Source organism: Diceros bicornis, chromosome 9 (genome assembly GCF_020826845.1).
Source record: "Diceros bicornis minor isolate mBicDic1 chromosome 9, mDicBic1.mat.cur, whole genome shotgun sequence".
Taxonomy (NCBI): domain Eukaryota; kingdom Metazoa; phylum Chordata; class Mammalia; order Perissodactyla; family Rhinocerotidae; genus Diceros; species Diceros bicornis.
In genome coordinates this window covers 25,160,133-25,183,321 of record NC_080748.1, presented here as the reverse complement: position 1 = coordinate 25,183,321, position 23,189 = coordinate 25,160,133, and the positions used below count along the sequence as shown (strand labels likewise).

General features: G+C 38.1%; 1 protein-coding gene across 3 annotated transcripts; it reads right to left on the bottom strand.

Annotated features, from left to right (window-relative positions):
* Window positions 1–4,442: 4,442 nt before the first annotated feature.
* Window positions 4,443–22,847, bottom strand: CKAP2 (cytoskeleton associated protein 2). 3 transcript variants are annotated; one of them, XM_058548082.1, is made up of 9 exons: window positions 22,712–22,847; window positions 21,660–21,744; window positions 16,908–16,986; window positions 15,933–16,801; window positions 14,700–14,904; window positions 13,010–13,180; window positions 10,966–11,035; window positions 6,573–6,828; window positions 4,443–6,078 (listed from the first exon to the last, which is right to left on the bottom strand). In XM_058548082.1, exons 1-9 carry the CDS (start codon window positions 22,779–22,781, stop codon window positions 5,823–5,825), a joined length of 2,061 nt encoding a protein of 686 aa, XP_058404065.1. In that variant the 5' UTR covers window positions 22,782–22,847; the 3' UTR covers window positions 4,443–5,822. The 3 variants fall into 3 exon arrangements, with proteins under 3 accessions (XP_058404065.1, XP_058404066.1, XP_058404067.1); XM_058548083.1 differs by having other exon boundaries at window positions 16,908–16,980; XM_058548084.1 differs by lacking the exon at window positions 22,712–22,847 and adding an exon at window positions 20,862–20,922 and having other exon boundaries at window positions 21,660–21,706.
* Window positions 22,848–23,189: the final 342 nt, after the last annotated feature.

Below are 23,189 nucleotides of genomic sequence, written 5' to 3'. Positions count from 1 at the left end.
TAATTGTCTCTCATAGTGAGAAGTTTGGATTAATCTAGAATTGAGATTATGCAGGTAAGCAAAGCAGAAGTACACGGGGGTGAGCGAGTAAAGGGTGCTGACGTAAGGATGGCTGAAGTGACACACCTTGTCATCTAGGCTAAATATCCCTGTGAAGGAAGTGAAGCCTAGACTGGTGCCATTCCACATGTAGCCACTAGAAATGTGTGGTTATTGAGCACTTGAAAAGTGGCTAGTGCGAATAAAAATGTGCTGTATAAAATACGCACAGGATTTTAGACTTTGTACAAAAAAAGTAAAATATTCCATTAATAATTTTGTATGTCGATTAATTTATTAATTTAATTAACAATAAATTATTAACTTACTAATTTTGTATATTGCTGAACTGATATTTTGACTATATTGGGTTAAATAAATATATTATGAAAATTAATTGTAACTGTTTCTTTTTACTTTTTTAAACCATAGCTACTAGAATGTTTTAAATTCCATATGTAGCTTGCAATATATTTCTATTTCTAGTGCTGGTCTAGAAGGTCACCATGGGGGAAAGGGAGCATTTGACGAACTAGAGGTCTGAATGAAGTCAAAGAACAAGAACGGAGGAAGCCAGGGAGAAAGGAAGTTGGCAGAGAGCAGTTGTGAAGAGAACGGGACCACAAAGTCTTAAGATTTCAGGAGTGGAGCAGGTCTTAGCAATGCCCAAGTCCACGCTGGGGCCTAGGAATCAGTTGCTGAAGTAGGAGACCAAGTTCACTGGAGTGAGTGGTGAGGGAGTGACTGAGAAGCCTTTGGATGGCATTAACGCGGAGAGAGGAGATGGTAATCTAGGTTAGAGTTTCTCAACCTCAGCACTGTTGACGGTTTAGGCTGGATAATTCTTTGTTAAGGGAGGGGGGCAAGGTTGTCCTGTGCTTTGTAGGTTGTTCAGCAGTATCTCTGGCCTCTACCCACTAGATGCCAGCAGTATCCCCCGCCCTCAGTCATGACAACTAAAACACTCTCCAGACACTGAAAAGGTCCAAGGGTGGGGGGTTATTGCAAAATTGCCCCTGGTTGAGAACCACCAATCTAACTGGATGCTCTGAGCCTTAAAAGACCAAAGTGGAAAAGTAACTGTCTTTATGTGATAATAACATGGCAGGGAATTGCAGGCATCACCTCTCAGCTTTGCAGTAGACGGTGTACGATGAGCAGGTAGGAACAGATTAGAGAGCCAGGTTTCTGTCCTGATAAGCCATGTAGATGCAACAAATATTTTTAAAATATTAAACTGATATGATGCCCAATGATCTTTGAATCTCAAAGTTAATTTTCCTGAGTTCCTAATAAGATAATAGTTTCAAATTCCAGGCCTTGTTGATAGAGAAAAAAAGATTGTCTTAATTTTATGAGCTCCCCCTTCCCTTATGTATCAAGTGAGTTAGGTCTTAATATAGTTTCACTAGAAGCCATGTATATAGAAATGAGGGATGCTATAAGGGCAGTTTCAGGCAGGCATGAAACTGCTCTGCCTCTGAAACGTTGATGAAAAGGAAGAGAATAAGTTGGTCCTGAGAATCTGCTCCACCTTGCATCAGCTGGGGCAGCCTAGAGGCCGGGAGCTACAGTCATCTGAGAGCTCGCTCATTCACGTCTGGCACTTGGGCTGGGAAGACTCAAACAGCTGGGGGCTGAACAGCTGGGGCTCCTCACGCTTCCGTGGTTAACTCCTCGGAGCTGAAAACCCCATCCCACCCCCCACATCCCCACAGTGGTTGGAGTTACATATTATATTTTTATTTTTTTAGTGGGTATCCTTATGTTTTTAAAGGTAAGGGTATATACTGTTTTGAAGTATAATTTACACATAATAAAATTCACCCATTTTAAGTGTACACCTCAGTGAGTTTTGGCAAATGTATAGCTGTGTAGCCACAATTAAGATATAGAACATTTCCATTACCCAAAAAGTTCCGTCATGTCCTTTCGCAGTCAGTCCCTTCTCCCAACCCCTGGCCCCAGGTAACCACTGATCTGTTTTGTCAATACAATTTTATCTTTTCCAGAGTTTCACATAAATGGAATTACATGTATGTAATTTTTTGTCTGGCTTCTTTTACTCGATGTGTTTTTGAGATTCATCTGTAGTGTTGTGTTTATCAGTTTGCTCCTTTTTCTTAACTTCCGTTTCTTTTTGCTTGATTTCCACTGTGTGGATAAAGCATAACAATGTTTTTTCATTCACTAGTTGATGGACTTTTAGGTTGTTTCCAGTTTTTGGGTAACATGAACAGACTATTATGAATGTCTTTGTGTACAATCTTTCTGGGGGTATATTTTCATTTCTCCTGGATACCTAGGAATGGAATTGCTGGGTCTTACTCTTACATTTTATATCTTTGATATTTAAACCCCTAGTACTTAATAGACCAAGAATAAACATGAATTTTTGCAACCTGCTCCCAAACATGATGTGCTTGTTAGCTAATTAAATTAGCTAGAATTAAAGCTAATTCTCTACTTTGTCTTCAACACCTCTCCTGTTGAAATCATTGTTTTCATTTCATGTAATTAATGTTTTGTAATCTACAATTATGTAGACTTCACTTTATTTTGATTCGGTGTCCCTAACAATTCTTTTAAGTCTTAGATTTACTTTTTATTTCAGTGGAATACTTTACAAATACTTTCAGATAAGTTCATGAGCAATAACCTGAAGCCTTGCATGTTTGAAAATGTTATTTCGCCCTCAAACTTGAATAACTTGGGTATAGAATTTAGAATTCTAGCTTCACAATCCATTTTCTTACAGAATTTCGAAGTTCTCAGATGTGCTAACTGGTGTTGCGCTTGTACCCACAGAGGTGGAACCAGTCCTGCTGCTACTAAGAGCTCCTGCAGTCTGCCTCCACCACACTCTTCCGAGTTAAAGATGCCTTTATAAAAAGTATCTTGCTGAAGAAAACCCTCCCTGTTCTAATGAAAAAATTTTACGTTTCCTTCTAATATATTTAAATTTAACCATTTATTCTACCTGGAATTTATGTTTGCAAGTAGTGTAGAGATTGAAATTTCTTGTTCTCAAAATGGAGAGCTGACTCACAGCTATTATTTTCTCTACTATTTTGAAACGTATAATTTATCATTTACTAAACTCCCATGTAGTCTTAATTAACGTGACATTGATCTATGTCAATGAAAGTTCCTTATGACTCAGTAAATTAAAAAAAAAGCAAGTTGCAGAACCAAACATGAAGCATGGTGCCATTTATATCCAAACAAGCAAAACAAAATCCACATACCCACACACGTTTATATGCATGTATTTACGTCTGTGTATATATGTTAAATATACAGAAAAGAATTAGGAAGGTTACCATACTAATAATACATTTAAAAAGGGTAGTGGGATTGGAGTGGAGGAATTTTGCTTTATCTGTATCCAGATTTAAGAATAAATTTGGATACACAACTGATAGCCTATAGAAAACCCGAGGCGGAAGTCTCTCTCTGCTTTTCCCTGGATAGTTACTTCATTGTTCTGTTGACTGGTGACCTTTGCTCCCCAACCTTCAAATGGTCACCCAGCACCTCATATTTACATATTTCAGATCTAACTTACATAGAAAAGACTCTCAATCCTGATTCCAAATGCCTATGGAAAGGACTCTGACAGTCCAGCTTGGGTCAGGTGCCCATTCTGGCCAATCAGTCAGGGGGACAGGCAGATAACAGGGGACAAAATGACTAGAGGGGATTATTTCCACTTTACCCTTCAAAAAGACGAGGCTCAACTAATAACTTCTCCTTGGTCACATAACTTTTAAGTGAAGGTAGGAGCTGAGATTTTGAATGTAGGTCTGTTGGACTTCAAAGCTCATGCACCATACATCACATCCTTGGAACTATTTAGCTTGCATCAAACCTAGGTCAGACACATGGTAACTGTTCTTAAGCATTTGAAGAGGAGTTAGACCTATGTCTGTAAATGTTAGAACTTGGACTATTTAGAGAGAGAGAGATTTTCCCTCAGCTAAGGGAGGAGGAAAAAGAAAAACACTCTTTGAAACTTGTCTAAACATAGAACAGTTTATCTCAAGTTCTTTTTCACTGAGGTATTTCAAGCTATGCCATGTGGTTGAATGAACCATATGGTACTGCTATTATAAAGCTGCGAGTATAGGTCAACCTGAAGTTTATTTCAAAAATGGCATATTGTGCACCACTCATACAAAGTATGAAAAAAACAAACTAAAGAAGGTAAAAATTAAGGTAAATTTTTAGATATGTAGATTGATAATGTTTCAAAAGGAAATACACCATTAATCATACATTTATTAAGTGTTGAAAACCTCAAGTCAAATCGCACTATAATGCATTTCAAAGGCAAAGTTCAAATTTATCCACTGTGCTTAAATTGCATTCATATTTGTTGAAATGTCAGTGAAACATCGTAATGCAGATATTTTAATTTATTGTATACATATTAAGTACACAGCTTAAAAAAGAAAAATCCTATTCTCTAGAACATGAGACGACAAATAGAACAAAGATTGGTGCTATTATACAAATGGAATGAATGAATATACACAAGATTAAGTATGTGACTTTCAACGATACTCATATTACACAGTTTTAAAACTATCTAAAATTCTTTACAATGACCAATTACTTATTTGCAACTGTAGAGCTGGTAGAGGATGTATGCCATTTAAGTATTAGTTCAGAGACTTATACAACAATTTTATTGGTGGTATTTATGTCTGGGGAGAAGAGAAATGTTTACTGTATATAACTATCATGTTTCAGGGGACATGATTTAACAGTAAGTTTTTATATTATAAGGAAGAAAGAAGTTTTAAGTGTTAGTTATTTTAGAAATACTACTTAAACTAGAATGACATTTATTAATTATATATTCTTTCTATAACTCCATTCTAATAGTCTATAAACTATATCAAATGAAGCAATGAAGTTAAAATTTTAACATTTTAGATTAGTCAAGTTACAAAAGGAACTAAAGAAAGGAACTCAGATTTAAAGTTTCGAATATCCACTAAGTTTGGCACCTTTTTTTTCTTACCATAAAGTAGCTTCTCTTAGAAATGGGGTATTTAGTTAACTATCCTCCTTAGTGACCTAGCTACAATCAAAAAGAAAGAGGCCAAGAAACCACAGACGCAGACTCACCAGCATAGATGGAAAGTGACAGAGAAGAACCACAGGCAGTCCAAGGGACACAACAGACCACAGCAGTCTGGGTAATAAGAATTAGGTGAAAAAGCAAGCTAAATTCTCTCTTTCAATATTTAAAGGGAGTTACTCTATGCATTCCAATTGTTGACTTTCATACTGAGCCAGAATCAAGGAAAGGCAAACAAGTCAGTATTCTGTTTAAAGCCAGGGATGTATATCATAAATTTTAAAAACATGGCCATGCAAAAATATAAGTTTTATCTAGAACCCCTCATTTTCTGATGATGCAGCATTATTGTACTTATATTTAATGACATAATTTTTCTGTAATTTAGGACTACTAAAAGTAGAGTAAATAAGCTAATATTACGATGAAACTTGTTTATATTTAAGAAACATGGTAAACTAGTTGACAAAATTTACGTATCTTAGAGAAAAACTCAGTTTGTTGAGATGGACAAGGCAGGATTAGCCTTCTGACTCACAGAAGGCAACACGTGCTATAACGTGAATGTTAGTAAGAGCCCACTGCCATGAATACTTAGGTACTTGGCCAGCTCCTGACCTAAGAGACATACAAAGCCACAAGAAACAAACGAAATACCGCAGGAATAACAAAAACCCCATTCCTTATTGTAGCTTTATTTCTCTTCTGTTATTTCAGACTCCGAGTACATCCGGCACAGTGCTGCGTTAGGGCGACATACAAAAGCATCAGTTTCACGTCCCAATTCTGTTAACTGTTCCAATGAAGACACACACGGATAATGGTCCTTTAACATATCCGGCAATTTAGAAGTCTTCTCTTGAAGACGTCGAGAACGTCTAACTGGTGTTAGAAACTTCAGCTCTTTAAACATGGAATTTGTTTCATCAAACTGTATCTTCTTTTTTACACTAAAAAAAAGAAAATTATTCCCAGAGTTTAAAAATGTGAACATTTTTACTTTGGACTTTTATGCTACTTATTACACTATAACTTGTATGTTACAACCACATGATTGCTTGTCTTAGAGAATGCAAGCTCCTTGGAAGTCAAGAACTCACTCTTTTTCTCTATTTGTTGTTACAATTTGTACACAGTAGATTCTTGAATATTTGTAGAATTGGCTAATTGCTCAATTCCAAAAACTACTGTTACCAATAATACACAGAGATTAAACTAAAATTATTGATATAAAAGTTTTTTCCCCCAAAATGGCAATATTTAGGGAAAAGTAGAGCAAACACAGTATTTAAAAGGTGAAATGTCCCAATGACATTTGATTTGTTTGAAACCTATTAACAAATGATAGTTCTAATTGCAAGTTATCTTAAAGATTTTACAATACCATGTTTATTATCCCTAAGCGCAAAAACAAATCACAACACATTACATTTTAAAAGTTTACCTTTGCAAGTATGGCGTAGCAGACACATTATATTTAATTAAGCAACTCGCCCTCGTTTCTGTATTGGGGGTTTTAACATCATTGGTTGGATCTTTTGTTTTGTCACCTTGCTCTTTTTCACAATCTTGAAACACCACATTTCTATGATGTCTATTTTCCATTTCCAGTTTTCCTGACTCTAGATTAACATCTATATCATCAATGTTGACTTCTTGGATTTGTTCCTTGGTTGCACAAGCCTCTTCAATATTTTTTCCTATAGAAAAACATTTATAGATTAAGTTTTTGGTCAAATTTAAAGGACAAAATTAGAAGACATTCAAGTTATTCATAGTTGGCCAGATTTTCAAAATAAAAGAACAAAACTGCCATCTCCTAGCCACTACTTTTCCTCAGCAACTGCTGACAAGTATTTAACAATATTTACTATCTCCTATGTGTCAGGGATTATAGATACAAATATAAGAATGACATCATCCCTGTCCTTTAAGAAGTTTATATTCCACAGAACAGACATGCTTGAAAATAATTAATTATAAAATGAGAAAAATGCTATAATTGAGGTAAGAACAAAGGGTTATGGGAACCCATAAAAAGGAATAACTAACTTTGCTTGTGGGACAGGGAGATGGCTAGGGAAGGCTTCACAAGTACAGTTATGCTGGGTCTTGAAAAATAAGCACTTGACAAGACCAAGGAAGACAATCTTGGTGTGAAGCTTAAAACAAAATGACCTAGTAAGACAACATTAAAGGGCTAGTGTGTTTAGAATATAGGGTAAGGAGTGAAGTGGAAATGCAGAGAGGAGGAGATGAGTTCAGATAGGTAGAAGGGGCTGGACTACAATGAACTTTATATGCAAGAAGTTTGGTAAAAAAAAAATTCACTGGAGAGACAGAGATACAATTAGGTTTGGTTACCATAAAGGATGGTTTAGAACGGCAGGGAATGACAAGTAATGATCTGTGATGGTAAGAAGACACAACTGTTTTAATAGTCTCAGCAAGGTGGCAGAGGCAGGCGGTAAGGAAGGGCCCGATATTTAAGAGTTATTTCTGAGTTAGGACTTCATAAATAAATGATGCATGTGTATGTCTGAATGAATGTGCATGTGTATTAGGGGCATCCCTTCTAAAATTTCTTGCTGAGGAGTCTTTAATAACAGAGGAGGTTATTTTTTTCCTTTTTTGGTGGGGGGAGAGAGGAAGAGATGGTGGTATGGGGAAGCAGTGAAGGAAGACAAAGAGTTTGAAATAAAACATGTTAGATGTGAAATATTTGAGACATCCTGGTAAATCCACTGAGCTGAAAAGACGTCTAGATTTTATTATTAGGAAATTATTAGATTTTTACTTAATGATGTTTCAGTTACATGATAAATGTGAACGTGGTTCTTTTAGTAAGGGCAAGTTGAAGTGGGGAGAAAGGGAATATCGATTCATTAATTCAACAAATATTCAAGTGCCTAATATATGCCCGGCATGGCATTAGTACTGGGGATATAATGGTGAGGAAGATCAGACACAGTGCTTGTCCATCGAGTTGGTCGTTTAAGACAAGACAAACAAGTGCATCAAGTATTGCACAGAGAAAAAACAGGGAGCACAAAGCAGGTGCATCTGATCTAGCTGGGTGAGGAAGAAAGGTGGACACCAGCGAAAGCTACCCCAAGGAAGTGACATTTGGATTGATGTCTAAAGGATAAGCAGGAATTAGGTTAAAAATATAAGACTGGCTTGGAGAGACCCAGGGGCAAGAGAGATCATATAGCCCCTTCTAAGAAATAAAAGTAAAGAAAGAAATTCAGGGATGTGGAGGAGAGGGAGAGTGACAAGAAGAGGCTAGAGTCAGGAATTTAAGCAGGTGAGTGACAGGGCATTTGGGCTGCAGTGTTGAGGATGGATTGAAGCGGGAGCAGAGAAGCAGGAAACTCAGTTAGGAGACTACTGCTGTAGTATAGGTAAGAGCTGTGGGTGATCCTGACTATAGTAATGAGAGTAAGGATGGGGAGAAGCAGGTGGATTTTAAGAGATGCTTAGGAAGTTAAACTGAATTTGATTGGCTGGGGAACACAGATGGGGAGGTGGGAAAGGGATAGGAAGTGAAATAGAACCCCAAAATTTCTGGTGTGGAGAACACAACAGTGTCAGTCATTGAGATAAGGAACCAAAAGAAGGATAAGGTTTAGGGACAAATGATGTGCTCAAGTTTGGATATGTGGGATTGAGGTATCTGAGAGACACCCAAGTGATGCTTGTCTCTTATTATTTGTCTTATATTTCCCAATGATGTTTTCTTGCTGTTTACAAATAATTTTAATTTATAAAATTGATTTTATGTCTAGAACTTATAATTACACATTTCAGAAGGCCAAGAGTTTATAAATAGCATTTCTTTTTCCATCTAAAGACAAATATTCTACCCACTAGAAAAGATTCCACTAACTAATATTATTCTACTAAGGAAAAATAAGATAGAATAACTGAATCAGATTTAAATACAGTCATACATTCTTAATGACAGGGAAATGCATTGTGAGGCGATTTCGTCGTTGTGCGAACATCACAGAGTGTACTTACACAAACCCAGATGGTAGAGCCCACTACACACCTAGACCATGTGGGACCACCGTCATATATGTGCTCTGTCACTGACCAAAACGGTTGTTATTTGGCACATAACTGTACTGGTTTTCTCTTTTCACATATCTCTAGATCTCTCTCTCTAGAGCCAGTGAGAATTATGAGGAAGAAGGTTCTTTTTATGAAATTCTTATTTCCAGTTTGCTGTCTTCAGCACTAAGACAAAGGATTGGGGTTTTTTTTTTAATTTTTTAAAATTTAGGTATAATTGACATAACATTAATTAGTTTCAGGTGTACAACATAATCATTGGATATTTGTATATACTGAGAAATGATCACCACAATAAGCCTAGTTAACATCTGTCGCCACACAGTTGGGAAAAAAAATTTTTTCTTGTGATGAGGACTTTTACGATTTACTCTCTCAGCAACTTTCAAATATGCAATACAGTATTACTAACTAGTCACCATGCTGTACTTTATGTCCCCATGACTTATTTATTTTATAACTGGAAGTTTGTACCTTTGGATGCCCTTCACCCATTTTCCCAGGTGGGGTTATTCTTAAACCTTTCTCCTCCTTTTGTTGGTGGCATACTAGTCTTTCCTGGTTCTTCCTCCTGTCTCCTTGACTATTCCTTCTCAAGCTCCTTCATTAAATACAACCAGTAAGATCAGATCATATAGATCTTCTCTATGTGCCCCTGGGGCATATTAACAGCAACCATAAACTGAAATATTCTCTGTTGAACTAAACATACTGCCAATAGAAGCATGACCCCCTTGCACACAGATAAGCCATTAGCATTTTAACCCCACTGAACAGTTTTTATTGGTAACATGTAACCAAAACTTAACACATTTAGAATTTCAGTGTGATCTTTGATTTTATTTAATGTTTAGCCCTTGACCTAGATCTCTATATTTTAAATTCATGTCGTGTACTTAAATAAAATAAGGATACTTCTAACTATTCTGGAAAGCAGTTTGGCAGCGTATATCATGAGCCTTAAAAAATTCACACTGTTTGACTCTTCTTAAAACTGATCAAAAGAAAATAAGCAGATACAAGTATAGATGGTATATAATAGGTGCTCAAATATTTGTGATTGGGTGATATATAGAGTTATAGTAAAAAATTGCAAATAACTCTAGACAAGGAAACAATTTAGCTTACACTTATAAGTAGTGATTTCTCCTTTCATCTAAGCTAATTAATAATGGCTAAAGTTAACAAACTTACTATGTGCCACAGACGTGACAGTAATATACATTATTTCATTCAATGGTCCCAACGATCTTGAGGAAGATCTTAACATTATCCCATTTTACAGATAAGGAAGAGGTTAAATTTCTTGCAAAAGGTCACAGTAATTGGCACAACCTATATCTGAATCTAGAAAGTGTTTACATTTTATATACCTGATAGTTAACGAATCTCTTATCTCATTTTTATCTACTATCCCTAGCAAAGAGAATTCCTGAATAAGCTTCGCTAGAGCACAGAACAGATGATAGAATTTAATAGGTAGCAAGTCTTTAGAGATTATGTAGTCAAACTGCTTTACTTTTAAGACAGGAAATTAAGGCCTAGAGAGGTAAGGTAACTTTCACAGACACTCAATGACAAATTTGGGTTTGAACCAGACCTCCAAATTAAAAATTCTTTATAGTACACAAAGCCACTGAATCTCAGAGGTACATCAACAGACGAATGAGGAAAGAAATAACCTACGTATTTAAAAAGTCAAAAAAGATAAAAGAAAAATAATTCAGCAAAGAAATTTAATAAAATCACAATTCACTTACCAAATTTAACTTTTTCTTGACTCTTCATTGTTAGAATATCTGCAATTGCATGTCGCATCTCTTCCATAGGCTTAATTTTTTTAAATGAAGAAAGCAGACCCATATAAGTTTTATATTCTCAGACATTAACTAGGTTGTTCAAGTTGAAAATATTAAAACCAGTGATTAAATTTCATATTTTAAGACAAGGCAATGGTTCTTAGACCACGTTTCTTAGAACACTTATTCTGCCACTCAAATGGAAAAAATGGCTGTCTTCTAATCTATAGAATAAAATTGAACTTAAGGGATAGACTTTCTCAGTTTAAATTTTTTCCCTGTAATTTTTCTTAAGCCTTTGGTAACTATTACTGCTTGCTTGATACGAACAAAATTAATGAACAAGTAGCAAATTAACATTATTAATATCTATTCAAGAGCTAATCATATTAAGTTTACTTTAAATTCATATTAAGTTTACTCCTTTTCTCTTACATTTAAGTCCATGGTTGTACTTTGGTTTCACATGCTATTAAATGCATCTCTGAATAGCTCAAGCTTGATCAGCTTAACATATTTCACTCATTCAAAAACTCACCAGTTCACTGTGTCCATTATATTCCAGATGAGACGCACCTACTATGTCCCTTTAAACTACCATGCCTACTAATGCATCATATTCAAGGTATCGTATAAAGGAGAAGCCCTGGCTCATAGCCTTAGTTCTAGAACTTAGTCCTGGACTACTTACACATCCTGCCTTCCATTTTCTTGGCTAATTTTGATCCTTGTTTTCCAATTTCCGCTCCGGTGTCACATCTTTCTCTTTGCACTACTGCTTTCTGTGTGAGCCCTGGGTCCAGTTATGCATCCTAGCTACGCTGCCACAAGCCTCCCTGAGTAACCTCTCCTCTGGTTCAACGCAGTAGGGACCTAAAACTCCCTTCCAGGAGTGCTTCTGTCAAACACAATTACTCCTCAGCAAAGTGTTTTACACATAATAGCCACTGAGATAATATCTGCTGAATATTTGATTTTTTGATTCAGGTGAAAGGCCAAATAGCATTTGTTGGCTTTGCTGAGGATAAAGTAAATAGACAATTCTTATGGAAAGGCTAAAAAGAAGAATTTTTTTAAAACTCACTTCATAAAGAATCTCCAAGAGTGCATTTTTGAGAAACTTGGTCAAAAGGAAACACATTTTAGGAACATCTGCCCATAAAAACCAACCATACCAAAAAAACATCAAGATACAATTTATTTACACCCAGGGCTTTTTGTAGCAACAGACTAGGAAGAGGTGAGAGGCACGGTATTAAACCCCACGGTGGTAACAATGTCCAAGAAACTGGTTCATTGCCATTTTCTATATGTGGACAGGACCAAACATAGGGCATATAAATATGAGTACATTAAGATCCACTCCTAAAGTGAAGGAGAGTTGTCTCACAAAGCTGTCAGAGCTTGCTAACATTTAAAAGTTAATATGATTTCGTTTGCTTATATTCAATAAATTTTAACGTTAAAAATTCAGTTTCCCTTGGGCCAGCCCCGTGGCGTAGCGGTTAAGTGCGCGTGCTCCGCTGCTGGCGGCCTGGGTTCAGATCCTGGGCGCACACCGATGCACCGCTTGTCAGGCCATGCTGTGGCGGAGTCCCATATAAAGTGGAGGAAGATGGGCACGGATGTTAGCCCAGGGCCAATCTTCCTCAGCAAAAAGAGGAAGACTGGCACGGATGTTAGCTCAGGGCTGATCTTCCTCACAAAAAAAATTCAGTTTCCCAGTAGATTTCTCAACTAGGAAATGTGCTACATGATGTGGTGTGCTAAAATATTTCTCACAACAGGTTGCATTAAAAGTACATTTCAGCTTACATCCATTTTCTAAGGTTTGATTATTCCTAGTACATGAGCAAGTTTTAGGAGGTTGAGAAACAGCTTTTATCATATGCAATCCTTGTGGCCTTTAAACATTCATTACTATTACATATATAACCACAGTTTTATCAAGTTATGCTGAATCACTTACACCGTAATAATAGAGATCAGTAAGTTTTAATCTCACCTGAGCTCCTGCCAGAATGGCCTCCTCATAGATTGCGATAATATTTTCAATAGGACTTGTGAGCGGTTCAATACGTGCAAGGCATATCCAATATTTAACAAGTTTTTTGGCATCTGGAATATTTTTAATCAGGTCATTCAGTGTGACCAATATTTCCTCTCTTGGGCATCCCTAAAATAGCAAGAAACCAAGTGAGTGATATCTTTTAGCCTACAAACTACGAACAATTAAGTAAGCTTACTATAATCAAGATCAATGATAAAGAGAGAAAAAGTTGATAGAAAATTATTCATAAAAATATTCACTAATATCCTCCTTACTCCAAACTTATTCTGAATGGTTAGCAAGAAGCACATCAATCATGAGTATAAGGCAGAAAAAAATCAAATACCAGCTCAGAAAAATATTAGCAAAAAATGACTAACACTCTACTTGGTCTTGTTGTTTATCCTCATATATTGTGGGATTCCGTTTGTTAATACTTTATTTAGACTTTTTGCATCTACCAAATGTTTAATGGGTGAGAATAGCTTGCAGGGGTTTTTAAAAATTGTCTTTGTCAGGGCCGGTCCCATGGCTTAGCGGTTAAGTGCACGCGCTCCGCTACTGGCAGCCCAGGTTCGGATCCCAGGCGCACACCGACACACTGCTTCTCCGGCCATGCTGAGGCCGCGTCCCACATACAGCAACTAGAAGAATGTGCAGCTATGACATACAACTATCTACTGGGGCTTTGGGGAAAAATAAATAAATAAAAATTAAAAAAAGAAAATTGTCTTTTTCAGGTTTTGATATTATTGGTAATAATGGTTTTTAAAAATTGCCTTTGTCAGGTTTTGATATTATTTGATATTAAGGGTAAAATGAATCTGGAAGGGTTTATGTAAGTAAGAAATATATATAGTTAAACAGTAGGGCAGGAAAATTCCCTAGCATCAACAAAAACTCCAGCTGAGCAGGATATAAGAATAGAACCAGAGTTTCTCTGATTGTAGTTTTCACTGGTCATCAGAATCACAAAAATTTAAAGATGCTCATGAAGACTAGAGTAAGGTTTGAAATCATAGTCTATATAATTCAGTCTTGCTATGGATCTTAGACACTAGTGGGTGACCAAAGGAAAATTAAAGAGTAGTCAGAAAATAAAGGAAACATTCTGGAGTTGATTATTATACTCCATAGGATTTTGGTCCAAATAGTAGAACTCTACAATAAGTTCAAGACCATAATGATGTTGGTTTAGATTAATGGGATTCTGTTTGCAAATATTTTAGTTAACTTGAATGTAATCTGTGATAACAATGACTCACTAATCTGTGTTGCTAGTCTTTAGTAAAATATGTAATGAGTGGAAAAAATAATTTGTAAATATGTCGAATGAATGTAAGAAACAGAAATATCAGTGAATTTCCACCCCTAGCCCACTGTATATATTAACCTTAGAGGAATACAATATTTATAACTCAAGTAAAAAATCTAATGATCCCTTTGATATATTTACATGAACAATGAAAATGCAGTCCATAAAAGGCTCAAGAGAAACAATCTCACAATTAACATTAAGTCTACATAACACCACTGACACATCACTTGGTCAAAAACAACTGACAACATAATTTAATGAGATAATGTTTATGAAGGTAATTTGCAAACTATAAACTAGTACATAAATATAAGATAAAGACTCTACCTCATTAATCAGGTTTAGGCATTCAGAAAACGTCTTGTTTACTTTCTCAGTAAATAACCGTTGCTCATCTTCTTCTGCCATGGTAGTCCAAAAGGACCCAACTGGTCTTTCACTTTGTTCTCTGGGCTCAGGCTGGGTAACTACTGAGCTGGGAGGCCTTTTCAGCACTTTTCCTTTACTAGCTTTCCACTCATTCAGACGAGCTCTACAGTTAGAAGCAGGATATAAACATTACTGTGATACTGATTATAGAATTCTGTCAAATAGAGGAAAAGTTAAAAAATTTCAGGTCTTGGGCCGGCCCTGTGACTTAGCAGTTAAGTGCACGCGCTCCACTACTGGTGGCCCAGGTTCGGTCGGATCCCGGGCGCGCACCGACGCACCGCTTCTCCAGCCATGCTGAGGCCGTCCCCCACATACAGCAACTAGAAGGATGTGCAACTATGACATACAACTATCTACTGGGGCTTTGGGGGAAAAAAAAAAAGGAGGAGGATTGGCAATAGATGTTAGCTCAGAGCTGGTCTTCCTCAGCAAAAAGAGGAGGATTAGCATGGATGTTAGCTCAGGGCTGATCTTCCTCACAAAAAAAAAGAAAAAAATTTCAGGTCTTTAAGTAGCTCCATGCCAGTGGCACATACACAGTTCACAAGCTTAAAGAAAAAGAAATATTGAACATATCAATGTTAATTATATGCTCAAAGACCCCAAGAATGCAATTTTAAATAGAGAGGTTATAAAATATTTCCTTTTTTTTTGGTAAGGAGATCAGCCTTGTGCTAACCCCTGCCAATCCTCCTCTTTTTTTGCCAAAGAAGACTGGCCCCGGGCCAACATCTGTGCCCATGTTCCTCCACTTTACATGGGACACCGCCACAGCATGGCTTGACAAGCGGTGCATCAGTGCACGCCTGGGATCCGAACCGGCGAACCCTGGGCCACCGCAGCAGAGCGCGCACACTTAACCGCTTGCGCCACTGGGCTGGCTCCAATATTTCCCATTTTTATTAAGCATTTTAATTTAGATTATATAAAACAACCTAATAAAACGCACTCAAGCACAGTAACTTAGATCATCGTGTTCCAAATTATAAATTTGCTTAAATCTGTCTGCATATGACAGAAGAAAATCCACACACACAAAATTCGAATAATACATTCAAGAAAATTATAAGCCAAATTCACAAATGGTACTCTATTGAAAATTAAGCAAACACAATTACATCTACTTACCTTCTCTCTTCTGCGGTTTCTTTGGGCTGAGTCGATCTACTATCAACAGCTGCTTTTGCTATAGTATGTCTGCGCTGGTCAGTGGTTTTTGACTTTTCTATCGGTTTCATATTGGAAGATGAAGCAGGCCTGACCACCATTTCAGAAGTCATGCTTCTTGGCAGTGTCTTATTTCTTTTTACATCCTGAGAAGAACTGGTTTTGACACTGGATACAACTGTATTTGGTTTTAATAATTCTTTCTCATGAGGCCCTTTCTGAAAGGTAACATTGGCAGAGGTTCTACTGATGCCTTGTCTCATGGTGTTCTGGGTATCATCATGGCGACTTCTAAGAGGAGGTCGCACAAGTTGTGTGCTCTGGGATGCAGTGTTCACAAGCTTAGTGGTGGTCATCAGCTTTGAGGCTTTACCACTGTTCACTGGGACACTGCTGGTGCCGACAGGCTGCGGCTTAGCAGCTTCAGAGGCAGTAGCTGTACGCTCCTTTGTCGTTGCAGAACTCACATCTTTGGCTTGCAGAGGTTTTCTAAATGAATTAATCTTAGACTGAACAATCTGGCCACGATAAGATCCAAGCACATGTTTCTTGGGCATGTTAGCATCTTGCTTTGGTTTTTCTGTAGTCATTTGTTTCTTTTTACTATTGTTTTTGAAGTGAAATGCTTGGCTTAATGTCATATGTTGACTTTGGGTATCATCTTTAACTGGTAACAACTGCAGAGTTTGATTATTACTCTCAAAATTATGTGAATCAGTTGCTATAGTTGAATTGGTTAATTCATTAGAAGGTTTTAAAGGAGTACAATTTTTTTCCATTGTTATATTATTTTTGTTCCCTGTGGGTCCACTGACATTTTCTTTATCAGCCTACAAGAATTATTGAAGACAAATCAGTATTTCAGAACTGATTTCTTTCAGAAAGAGTTTAGGAAAGGGAAAGGGACAGTTTATGAGGGCTATGCCCATGTCTTACCATTTTTGTTTTAAGTTTCAGAGCTGTTGTCCCTTCTCGGACCTGGCCCTCAGATGTCATCACCTTCTGGTCTCTATAACTTAAAAAAAAAAAAAATTAACCCCGTACCAAGGAAGTTTCTTTTTTGGGAGAAGGCTATTAACAATTACCTGACTGTGTAATTTTAAATTGAGGCAAGAACTGTGCTGAGATTTATTTGTCCTAAGCAAAACTTTTCTCTATTATAGGGTGATTTAATAATGTAAACAAGATGGCTGAGGAATTGCAAGATATTTTCTTAAAGGTCTTAACGCTCTCCCCCAACAGGATATATAAACACTTGATAATCTCATTCCAAACCATTCTTCTCTAGTCATTCAAAAAAGTCTTCATAAATTTTTATTAAGACACTTTCTTTGGTTAGTTTTAAGTACTTAGTAACAGATTTACATTGAAAAAAATTTAAAAGTAGACCAAAATTTTCCATATGTACACTCACAGCTTAATTTATCAAGAAGATGGACTTTAGTTTCTAGATGGCATTGCATTTAGAATATATATCCAAAGCAAATGCTTCCTCAAGAATTTGACCTAAACTCTTTTTCAAAGACATAGACTGGTTAGTACAGGCCGAGAAAATCTCTTGGCAAGTGATTATGATGATTCTGCATTCCATGAAGAAAGGAAACAACAGGGTCAATTAGACATGCCATTGATTCTAAGACAGATCCCAAGTTCAAAGATGTTAAAATGTGAAAAAACGGACATTTTAGAGTCAACAAAATTTGATATCTCTGTAGTTGATAATTTTGGTTACGGTGCCTTTAACATCTATTTGCTCAGTCTGCTTGGAGAAAGGGCAGAACTTTGACACAGGTTGTACTACACATTTTGAATGATGGCAGAGAAGGTCAAAACATGCCACTTAACAGGCTATCTTCTGAGCGTAGGTGCTTCCTATTCCTCCCAGGCATTGCCAGTCGCCCAGAGTATAGCAGTGTCTCCCCAGTTTAAGCTCCTGCATCCACTACCTGACGGCGAAAACTTGTCTCATTATTCCCTGGCCTGCTGTATGGTGTTGCGTGGGAGGAGATGATGCTCACAACCTGCCAGGTTGCCCGCAATGTGGTACCTCAACTAATCAGGCTCCCTATTGATTTCAGCTTCTATTACTTCTGGGCTTACTGTAGACTAGGATGTTATCTCACTGAGAAAATCAGAAGTAATCTTAACAAGAATTAGCCTATCTTTCCTCCACCAAAGACTACCAACCTATCTGCCTCTGTATCCATATATTTTGCCTTCCCCCTAGTCTAATGGATAAACTGACACCATGCTGATCTAGGGTCAAACTCACCATTTGTGCTCTCCCTCTTCCCTTCTCAGGGACTTTTTCCCTGTGATTATCTGCTCATTCTTTTCCATCATTAACTTGTTTCTCTACTAGGTCATTCCCATCAGCATACAAACACTATGTATTACACCTCATCTTAAAAAGCTTTAAACCTCACATTCCCTTGCAGCTACTGCCTCATTTTTCTTTTCTTTATAGAAAAACTCCTCAAAAGGAGATATCTATACACACAGTCTCCATGTGGTCACATTCCATTCTCTCCTCAGCCTATGCCTAGCAAGAATTTGCCCCTACCACCCTACTAAAACTCCTAACGCCATTCACTTCCACATTTCTACAACTCATGGTCAATTCTGTCTTCATCTTACTGAACCTTTCAACAGCACTTGATACAGGTAGTCATTCTGTCTTTAAACACTTTCTTCACTTTGCTATTGGATCACCAACTCTTCTACTTTTCCTCCTACCTCAGTGGTCCACTTCTTTTAAGTCTCTCTCTCTTCCTAACCTTGCGGCTCAAAGCCGCATACAAATTTTAAACTTTTCTTCTGCCTTTTTAGTTTTATACTTCTCAGGGACTCCTCTTTTTCTGTCAGTGTTAACAGAATTCTAGTGCTTAGTCTTGAAATTGCTGGCCTTTCTAACCGCTAGCTAAAAATCTCAGGATGATAAGAAGAATCCACTTATTCACCTGTTCAGTGTGAAGACTTATAGGAAAATATATAATCCTATTCTGTCTTGTTAAGATAAAATTGCCCTCAAGGGTTATCTGAACAAGGAGTCTTAAAATAGACTAGAGGGGGCTGGCCCGGTGGCATAGTGGTTAAGTTCGGGCACTTCGCTTCACTGGGCTGGGGTTTGTGAGTTCGGATCCCAGGCGCAGACCTATGCACCGCTATCAAGCCATGCTGCGGCAGGCGTCCCACATAGAAAGCAGAGGAAGATGGGCATGGATGTTTGCCCAGGGCCAGTCTTCCTCAGCAAAAAGAGGAGGATTGGCAACAGATGTTAGCTCAGGGCTAATCTTCCTCACCAAAAATAAATAAATAAATAAATACACTAGCGATTGTAAACTACTACTGTTTAATTTTGAGAAGCTGCAACTCTGATTGGTCGTCTATTTAATAATTAATTTGTTGCTCAAGCAATAATATTTAAACCAACATCTGTTTTTCAAAAGGAGTAAATACCGTACTTGTGAGGTTTCTTGGTAAAGCCAGAAAAGAGTTAAAAAAAATTTTTTTCTTCTCATTGTGTATAAGAGTATTACAAACCCCATGACCCAGTTAGATTCCTTATTTAAATATGTAGTTAAGAGTCACGGTCTTATTTAAATTAATATTCTCTGCTTACTCTCTAGTAATCTCATTACACCCTAAGGTTTTAAATAATTATCACCTACACATCGGCAATTCCCAAGTTTATACCTCCAGTCTAAATCTCACCCCCGAACTTCAGACACATAACTATTTGGCATCTCCAATTTGGATGTCTTACTGGTACCTCAAACTTAACATGGTCAAAACAGAACTCTTGATTCCCCTACTCCTCTCTCAGTCTTCCCCATTTCAATACACAGTGTCACTATCCACTCAGTTATTCAAATCAAAAGTCTAGGATCATCCTTTTGTCATCTGAAATATGCCATCTGTGAAAGAAAATGTTTACTCCAAAGTAAAGCAACTTATTAATGTAAAGTTAAAAATTAACATATAAAGTTACAAAATTATAAATATTTCAAAAATATCCATATACTCTTTCCCCAGATTTGCCTCTTGTTAACATTTTATCCCATCTGCGTTATGTGCACTCTTTCTAAACATGTGTGTAGAGCATATACAATTTTTTACCTGAACCTTTCAAGTTAAGTTATATACATGATGGCCCTTTACCCCTAAATACTTCAGTGTTTATTTCCTAAAAATAGAGATTTTCTCTTACATAACCACAGCACAGTTATCAAATTCATCAATTTACCTTGATACACCATCTTAATCTATTGTCCACATTCTATTCAGAAAACTGACCTAAAAATGTCTTTTACAGCACTTCCCCCTTCTACTTTAGGATACAGTGTAAGGGGTCAGGTATTGAATTTAGTTGTCACATCTCTTTAGCCTCCTTTAATCTGGAATATTCAGGATCATCTTTAACTCTTCTTTTTTTTTACATCCCATATCTAACCCATCACCAAGTCCTGTCAGCTCTATCTCCTAAATATAAGTAAAATCTGACACTTTCTACCATGAGGAAGGGTAGGAAGCACTCATAAAGACAAAATATATCAATAAGTAAAGTACCTAACATAAAGAAATGCAAATTAAAACAAGATTTTTTTTTAACCCATGAGGATGGCAATGATCTTTGGAGGAAATCAGGGAAACCGGGAGAATAAAGTATTTCAAGAAACCGTCCACTGTGTGTAAAGCCACTTGAGAGATCAGGAAATGACAGCTACCACTTATTGGGCTCCTGCTATGTACCAGGCATGGCACAATGCATTCACTATCTCATTTAATCCCCAAGAAACATGTATTACTATCCCATTTCAATATAAGTAAACAGACTCAAAGAGGCCAAGTAACTCCCCTGAGGTTACATAGTTGTAGCAGCAGACTTACAGATTCCAGCTCAGGTCCCTATCACTCTAAAGCCCACGCTCTTTGACTGCACAGGAAGCACCTGGAAGGATGTTACTAGCAGTTATCTCTAGAGAGTGAGGGGACCCTTTGATTTTCTGTACATTTATGTACATTTTATGTACATTCATGGGTTTTTGTTTCAGCCACAACCAGGTACTATTTTTTAAACTTTAACAAAATAATACAAAAATATTCCTATGGAGGGTTGAGACTAAAACAAATGGTCTCCAAACATTTGGGAGGGCTACCTCCCAAAAAACAAGCCCCCTCCTCCCAACTGAGTAAAAACCTTGCTACATTATAGAAAGACTGTATACCGTATAAACTATAAGCCAATTGTTGGTATATACTCACACTATGCTTTAAAATTGTTTCCTCTTAGAGTGTGAATTAATTTACACAAGAAACAATGATCTAATGCTGTGCCATCCAATAAGGCAGCCACCAGCCACATGTGGCTATAAAGCACTTGAAATGTGGCTAGTCTAAATTGAGATTTTCCGAAAGTATAAAATATACACCAGATTTTGAAAACTCAGTACCCACCCAAAAATGTAAAATATCTCAGTAGTAATTCTTAAGTATTACATGTTGAAATGATAACATGGGATATACTGGACTAAATAAAATTTCATTAAAATTCATTTCATCTTTCAAAAAAACATTTTCCATGTGGCTACTGGAAAATTTTAAATTACACGTGTGGCTTATATTACATTTCTATTAGGCAGCTCTGATATAATTTTACAGATCTGAAATGAAAAAATGTGACCTTACCTGAATAATATCCGATTTTCCTGTTTGGATGCAAAAAAAGTTTTTCTTTTTAACAGATGCTCCTTGAGTTTTTGTCTTCTTTGTTCTAAATAACAAAAGAGCTACAAGTCAACATTAATTACAACAATAGTATCAAATTAATATTGACTAAATGAAGATTTTACTTCGAAAAATGTTCTACGTGAGATCACACATCTTGTATATAACAGAAAATTTCCCAATTCAGTATTGCCTTTGAGAAATAATCCCATTTTTAAGAGATTGTTACCATAAAGGGTCCTCACAAGCACTCTGCACAAGAATCACATTCTCTACTGTGTGGAAGTGAAAAATCTGGAGAACATCATTTTCAACATACGGTTACTGAAAGCCAAGCTTTAAGAAACTAAACTGTAGAGATGAGACACTAGACTACAAGTTCTGTCTAATTTACGAGAATTGGGTTGGGTGAGAATTTCTTTCTTCTGTTTTCCCATGTGTAGGACAGAGAAATAACAACATTACTTCTGAAGACCAGCCAATCCTGGATTTCCGTAAAGTCAAAGGCGAAGACGTTAAATTTGAAGCATCCGACGAGGCAATCCCATCCCTCCAGAAATTCACTCGCGTCTCAGGAGGGGGGAGCGCCTCGCGCAGGCGCAGTGGGCTCTCGGCGCAGATGCGGCCCCGCCCCCGCGAGCCCCGTACCCCGAACGCGGGTCCCAGCCTGAGTCCCGCACACGCCTCCTCCCTAAACCGATTCCTCCAGTGTAGGCCCGTCTCCGCCGCCAATGGGCTACGCCCGCCAGTAGCGACCGCACGTTAGGCGCTCAACCCGCACGCTAACACCACCGACCCAGCACCACTCTGTCCATTTCACAAATGCCAAAAATGTGGCTGCGAAAGGCCGAGAGACCCGTTCAGGCTGCTCGCACAACTGGTGAGGGCTGAGGCTGGTCTGCGGACCCAAGGCCCTGACCGCTGAGCCCCGGCCATCTCCCCCACGCCCGCCCCCCGCCCTCAGGCCAACCACCCGCCCGCCGCCTCGCGCGCTCCCGCCACCGCGGCCTCACCTCTGAACGCGGACTGGACCCTCTGACTCGGGGGCAGCTGCAGATCGCAGGGCACGGCTGGGGTGCTCATCGCCGCTCGGCGCACAGCAGGCGTCTGCGTCTCGGCCGCCCCGACTCCCTCCAGCTGAGGCCGCCGCACACCGGGCTCACAGCCCGGGGAGCCCTTTAGGCGGCGCGGCCGCCGCCTCCGCCCATTTGCCCAGCGTGAATTGAATGGGCCAATGGGCGCAGGGGGGCGGAGCCTGGGCTGCGGTTGCCCGGGCGGGTCTTGTGTCTGCCGGATTCGGTTAGTGCCCTTTGGACTGAGTCCTTAGGGTTTCAAACTTAAACACCGCTCTTCGTCCTGGGCATGCAAGGGAGGAGTCGGCCTGCAGAGTCCCTGCTATGGAGCAGATAAGACTAGTCTTTAGACGCTCACAGTGCATTGAGGAAGGCGGACGAGAAAAGTGTTGTTTGGATGCGCTTGTTAAAAATGGGC

Coding starts and splice junctions, on each gene's coding strand:
- CKAP2 (XM_058548082.1), bottom strand. CDS start 22,781: ATGAGCACCCCAGCCGTGCCCTGCGATCTGCAGCTGCCCCCGAGTCAG. Junction 11,036..13,009: donor CCATTCTGGCAGGAGCTCAG/GTGAGATTAAAA, acceptor AAAAAAATTAAG/CCTATGGAAGAGATGCGACA. Junction 6,079..6,572: donor GCTACGCCATACTTGCAAAG/GTAAACTTTTAA, acceptor TCTTTTTTTTAG/TGTAAAAAAGAAGATACAGT.